Source organism: Lasioglossum baleicum, unplaced genomic scaffold (genome assembly GCF_051020765.1).
Source record: "Lasioglossum baleicum unplaced genomic scaffold, iyLasBale1 scaffold0098, whole genome shotgun sequence".
In the NCBI taxonomy this organism is placed as follows: Eukaryota; Metazoa; Arthropoda; class Insecta; order Hymenoptera; family Halictidae; genus Lasioglossum; species Lasioglossum baleicum.
Window position 1 is genome coordinate 447,801 of NW_027469158.1, and position 6,721 is coordinate 454,521.

Sequence of the window (6,721 nt, forward strand, 5' to 3'; positions counted from 1 at the left end):
TCCGCATACCCGCTTGGAGCATGTCTCGATCTATGGTCACCGTCCCCGGCCAGCGGCGGACTGTTTCGGAATTTTACCACTTTTTCCAGGTTGTTTATTTGTGTACATTGGCCATCGCTTGAGGTTTTACGGTTTTATGGTTTATTGACACACTGTTTGGCTCGTGGTATGTTACTTGCCATGCAGGGTCGTATACCACCTTGGTTACTGTCTCTTACGGGTTGGTGACTCAAATGGTCCTCGTCACCTCCCTCGCCCAGTCCCGTGCGTTTTCCGGGGTAGTGGGTGGGGGTGTTTACAACGAGGAGATCCGCACGCCCGCTTGGAGCGTGTCTCAATCTATGGTCATGGTCCCCAGGTAGTATTATGTAGATCTTTTCTGCCTTTTCCCGGGTTGTTTTTGTGTGTGTTGGCCACCGTCCTTATCGTGGTGTCCCTGTTTTGTGGGTTACCTGTTTTGTCTGCGAGTGCTCGGATTCTGGTCCTACCTGTGTGATGGGTAGGGTTGTTTTTTTTTTTTGCATAAAACATTTCGGTACATTTTATTTTACTCTGTTTGTGTAGGTATGTTTGTTTATTGTAATTTGTAGGTGCAAGTATTACAAAATAGGGCGGGTCTCGTTTTTATAGTATTTGCCCCGCATGTGCCGCATCTATAGGCCCTTAGGCTTGTTTCTTGGGTTTGCACCCAGTGTGCTTCTTTTAGCCTATTGCCCTCGGTGAATTTTGTCCCTGCATCTCTGCATGGAAGGCAGATTTGTTGGTGGTCGATCGTCCTGGTGCCTCTCTTTATCCGCACGCAGGTGTATTTCGTGCATTCATAGTAGTTTTTGATGTGTTCAATGGGAAGTGTCATCTATGTGTAATAGGAGATATTAGTGCTTATATATATATAATTTTTCCTTTCTATCTCTTTTTTACAAGGAAGGAGTCCGTACTATGAGACAATGTTTTCCTTTAAGACAAAGTTTTAAGAGGATTGTAGATATCAAGGTTTGAATAGTACTGTGTTCCTGTAGGAATAGGTCTGTGAGGCTTCTAGGGAGTGTGACGGCTATGATTATATCATGTGGGGTTAAATTGCGAGGGAGTGGGGATTTGCACTATTACGCGGTAGTTTCTGCTTTTGGTTATTTGAGTGTTATATTGTTGTTTGGAATAGCGCGCCCCTCCCCGGCACTTGTCTCTCAGTACGGTCCTCCATTTTCTTGTTAGTCTCCTAGTTCCTTGTTGGTTTGGGTCGTGTGAGTGTTAGGTCTGTGATAGGGTATCAGGGATTATTGAATGTGCAGCATATAGTAATGGTACAAAATATGAGTGTATTTTATTATATATGTTTTAGTTATCAAATTCTCTCCTGTCTTCGATAAAAATTCCTAAAACCGCCAGCATTCTAAATGAGTTGATGTTATCTATGTCCATGTTTGAAGCTATCAACAAGCTTCCGGAGCAGTCTGCGCAGTTCAGCGCGGGTTGTGTAACGATTGTGCGCCTGTTGCACCGCCTGCACCGGAATGACTGCATTCTGTATGTGGGTAATCCCATCATATGTGGGTACTCGATTTCCTGCACCATCTGCCGGTCCACTTCCAGTAGATGGGGGATGCACTCCCGGCAAACGTGCGCATCGTTCATGAGGTGTACCCCCCTGATCACCTTGACGCACAGCATGTCACTGAAGTCGTCATACGCCTCCATATGGAGCAGGGGGATCACACCATCCCATGGCCTGTGATTTGCCACCCATCGCAGTTCGCTAACTGTCTGAGGTGCTGGGTATGTTGGTATCGGCATCTTATTCTGTTGTGTGATCAGAGTAAGCTTGATTAGTACGTTTGTTTTGGTTGTGTTAGTTTGTCTGTTCGAGAGTTGTTGTGATGAGTGTTGTTTGTGGTTTTGTGTTGCCGTGTTGTGTTGGTGTTATTGTAGTTGCCAGTGGTTTCCTATTCCTTGGACCACCCTGTTCCCGTTCGGGAGTATAACGGTTAAGGCATATCCTTCCCCTAGTCTTCGGAAGTCTATGGTCCCCATGTTGTATATACCTTCTGTGCATTCCGCGCAGACTCCCGCTGTTCTCACCGTGAGGAGTCTGCAGTTGCAATTCTGGCAGGTGATTCTTTCGGCGAGTGTGACACTGTGGCTGATGAAGTGTAGCACCGCTGGTTGGGGCTCCACTCTTCTGGTATGTGCTATTTGGGTGGCACACTCCATACAGTATACTGTATCTTCTATTGTCGCCGTGTCGATGAGGTTGCGGAGACAGTTCAGGGATATTATATACCCATATGTGTCTGGGTGATGTAGCGGGATGACACCGTCCCATGTGTTCTCGTCTGCCGCATCCCTTAATTGTGGGATGTCTTGTGTTATGTGTGCCATGGGGGGTAGCATGCTGAAACTTGCGATTTGGATTGTTAGTCTTGGTGCGAGATTGGGTTTAGGTCTGTGATGCATATGCAGGTTTGGTCCTTTTACTCCCCTTTTCCTCCTTTTTTTTTTTTTTTTTTTAACGTGTTCATGTGTCTGAGCGAGGGTCGTTAGTATTTCCACGGGTTGATTGTTTCAAAGTATTTGAGTAATTTGTTCAGTGGTATCTTCTTTATGTCTTGTCGGTTCGGAGTGTGATCTCCTAGTATTCGGAGTCTAGTTCTTGTTGTTGCTGGGCATTCCGTAAGGAGGTGGATAGACGTTTCCTCCGAGTCTACTTCTCGGCATAGTTCACATTCTTTAGTGTCTCGTCTACCGATTCGTTGGAGGTGTAGATTGAGTGTTTCGTGTCCCGTGTATATTCCTGTGATTATTTTGGTTGCTCTTCTGTTCTTTTCTATGAATGCTGCTTGTTGTTGAAAGCTGGGTTCTTCTCCTATTATCTCTTTTGAGTGCCTTAGGCCTTCTGTTTCGCTCCATTTCTTAGCGCTAGTTTCCTTTTTCCATTTCTTTATAGCTTGCAAGTAGTCTGCCTCGGGAATCCCGATTATTGGTTGAGGTCCAATTGGTATCGTGTCTGACCCTCTATTGGCTAGTTGGTCTGCTATTTCGTTTCCTATTATACCTGTGTGGCCTGGTACCCATGTTAGTGTGATTTGGTTTCTTGTTCCTATTTCGTTTAATACCTCATGGCAGTTCCTAGCTTGTTTTGATGTGAAGGTTGCCCTCATCAGGGTTTTCAGTGCTGCCTGACTGTCTGTGCATATCAGATATGCTTTACCTTCCTCCTGTCTTTCGTTTATCTCCTGAGTGCATCTTAGTATGGCGTGTAGTTCTGCCTGGTATACAGTCGCGAATGTGCCCAATGCTTCAAAGTGGTGTTCCGTGGAGCTGTTTGTCCAGGCTGCTCCAGTCATACCGTTTTCCTTTTTGGAGCCGTCTGTGTACCAGATTTCTTTATGTTTGTGGGTTGCTGGGATACCTTCTTTCCAGGCGGCTCTGTTCATAATTTCCAAGTTGTATTTTTTTGGTTGGTGTGCATATGGTGGGGCTTTTATCCTTGGGCATTAGTAGTAGGTTCTTAAGTTCACGGTTTCTCAGTTGGGATATCAGGGTTGTGTGTTCCCTGCCTTTCCATCTCCAGTGACCCCAGCTTTCCAGTCTGTACATGGTTCTCAGCGCTATTTCCTTGATTCTTATGTCCAATGGGTCTATTCCTGTGAGGATTTCCATTGTTCTGGTTGGAGTTGATGTTGTTGCTCCCGTGATTCTGACTAGCGCCAAGTGTTGGAGTTTGTCAAGTTCCTTTAGTACCGTTTTTAAATTTGTGGCTCTCCACCAGGCTACGGCTCCAAATGTGACCCTAGGTATAATGATGGAGTTGTATGTCCACTTCGTTATTTTTGGGCTCATGCCCCAAGTTGGGCTCAGAGCTCTGTTCAGCATGTACATGTTGTTTTTGGCCGCTTTGATTTTTCTGATTATATGTGGTTTCCATAGTAGTTTTCTGTGTAAGTATATTCCTAGGTATCTTACATGTTCTTTTAGTTCTAGTTGCTGACCTGCGTACGTTAGTCCACTCCTTTCGGGGTATCTAATTGTTTTTGTGAACAAGATTACCTCTAATTTGTTCGGGTTGACTGATAATTGTGCTGCGTCGCACCATTTTTTGATTTTATTCAGTGCTTTTTGCATGGTTTCCACACAGTCTTCCAGGTCAGTGCCTGTTATTGCTAGCGCAGCATCATCTGCATAGGCTATCACTTTGGCACCTGTGTTTTCTAGCTTGTATAACAGTTCATCCACTGCTATACACCAAAATATTGGAGATAAGACTCCTCCTTGTGGGCATCCTCTGGTTACCGTGCCGGTGACCTCTACATCTCCTCTTGTGGCTTTTAGTTTTCTGTCTGTTAGCATGTTTTCTATCCATCTGACCAGGGTCGGGTTCATGCCTCTTTTCTGCATTGCTTTTGTGATGAGTTTTATTGGGGTCATGTTAAATGCTCCTTCGATATCTAGTATACATGTTAGTGTGACCTTTTTTTGGATCTCGCTCTTTCTATGGTGTTTAGCAGCTGATGGAGCGCTACTTCGACCGAGTGTCCTGGTCTGAATGCATGTTGTGCTCTGTGTAGTGGTACCTCCTTCAGGTGTGTGTTTTTTAGGTATCGGTCTATTAGTCTTTCCGTTGTCTTTAATAAGGAGGGTGTAAGGCATATCGGTCGGTATGCCTTGGGGCTGGTGTAGTCTGATTTGCCAGGTTTGGGCAGGAAAATTACTTTTGTGTATGTCCAATTCGCTGGGATATATCCTGTCGCTATGCTGGCTCTGATCAGCTTTGTTATACCCATTTCCATACTGAAGGGTAGTTCTTTTAGTGTTTTGGGGATTATGTTGTCTACTCCTGGTGCTTTATATGAGGCGAACGATTGTATGGCCCAGGTTAGTCTGTCTAGGTTTACTATTTCGTTGGCCAGTTGCCAGTCTGGGGTGAGGTTGCCTTGTTGTTGTTGTTGTGTCTGTGTCGCGTTTGTTTCTATTTGTGTGAAGCCTGGGAAGTGTGTTTCCAGGAGCATATTGAGAGTTTCTTCGTCGTTCGTGGTGAACGTGCCGCTCGTTGTTTGCAGTGCTCCTAGACTTTCTTTTTTGGCGTCTGTCAATATATGAGTCAGTCTGGCTGCTATCGGGATTTTCTCGATTTTACTGCAAAATTGTTTCCATGATTCTCTCTTTGTTGTGTATATGTCTTTGCTTAGTTGTCTTTTCGCACTTTCCCATATTTTTCTGTCATTCTCTCTGTTGGCTCTTTTCCATTTGTTGTGTAGTTTCTTGAGGTTAGCTGTTGCCTTTTGGAGTTTTTCGTTCCACCAGGGGATTCTAGTTTTGGTGCTGGTTGTCTTGGGTTTGGTGGCTTCTTCCCATGCTGTGTTTATTAGTTGGGTGCATATGATTGCCATTCTGTCAATTTGTTCTTTGTTTCCATATTCTTTGGGTATGTTTTCTTTGAGGTTTTCCAGGTTGTTGGTGAATCGTTTCCAGTCTGTGTCCCTATTGCTGCGCGTGTGTTCGGGTTGGGTTTGTTCGTTCGTGTTTGTCTTGAACGTAATGTATTCGTGGTCTGACAATGAGATTCCCGCTATTACTCTCCAGTCTTTGATTTTGTTTTTCGTCTGAGGGAGGCAGAGTGTAATGTCTAGTACTTCGCATCTCCCATTGCATTGGTATGTTGGTCTTTTTCCCCTGTTTACTATTACCAGTCCTGTCCTTAGAATGAACTCTAGTAGTTGTATTCCTTTGTTATTTGTGTCCGTGCTGCCCCACATTGTGTGGTGTGCGTTTGCATCCATCCCTATTATTAGGTCATGGTCTTTGTCCGTACACCAGTTTATGATTGTGTCCAGGGTATTTAGAATTGTTTGTTCCTCTCCTGTTCTTTTCTGGTATGCTGATACTAGTATTGTTACTGTGGTTTCCGTCTGTTTTTTCGTTGTTAGGGAGGCCGTTGTGATGTTAGCTCCACTCCATTCGTGCAGTAGTGTGAGCGTGACTCCTTTCCCTGCCGCTATGCAGGTGCGTGTATTTGTGGAGATTGTGGAGGCTAGTATACTGCCTCCCATTGATAATCCCCTGATACCGTTGAATCTGATCCATGGTTCTTGTATTAGGGCTATATTGGCTTTCCCTGCCTCTATCCATTCTGCTAGTTTTGCCGATGCACCGGCTGAATGGTGTAGGTTTATTTGCGTAATTTTCATTTTAATTCTGTGGTTGGGTATGGTCCTTTAGTAACTATTCCCCTGATCGCTTTTTTATGTTTTATAGTGGTGGAAAAAGTTGTTAGCGAGCTGGGTAGCTCGTGTAATCGTGTCTTAGAGTATACGTGTGTGTATGGTGCTATTATTGGGTGTATAATAGTTCTGCGTATATATCTGTGTTTTGTTTTTTTTTTTTTTTTTGAACAATGAGACGTTGCAAGGATCTTTTGCCTGTTTTGCTATCTATAGTCTGTCGTTATTCAGTGGCTTGTACACGTTTTGTGCATCTAGGCTTGACCGTACTATTGTTTGTCATTTTGTATTTATGGGTTCTTATTGCTTATTTCGTTTCTAGGAGGAGGTGAATCAAGTGCGGCCTGTCTAGATGGTGGTCTACGTTGGCCGTGCGTTGCAGCGGTCAATTTTTGTGCGAGTTGTCTTAATATGTTGTGCGGACTCGTTTTAGTCGTACCCACCCGGATGTACTGTGGTATATATATAACTATTTGGGCTTCCTCATTGGGTCTCTGTGTTGT

General features: G+C 44.4%; 1 protein-coding gene across 1 annotated transcript; it reads right to left on the minus strand.

Annotated features, from left to right (window-relative positions):
* Positions 1-2,537: 2,537 nt before the first annotated feature.
* On the minus strand, positions 2,538-3,344 carry LOC143219919 (uncharacterized). Its single transcript, XM_076445714.1, has one exon. It carries the CDS (start codon positions 3,342-3,344, stop codon positions 2,538-2,540), a length of 807 nt encoding a protein of 268 aa, XP_076301829.1.
* Between the last annotated feature and the right edge of the window lie 3,377 nt (positions 3,345-6,721).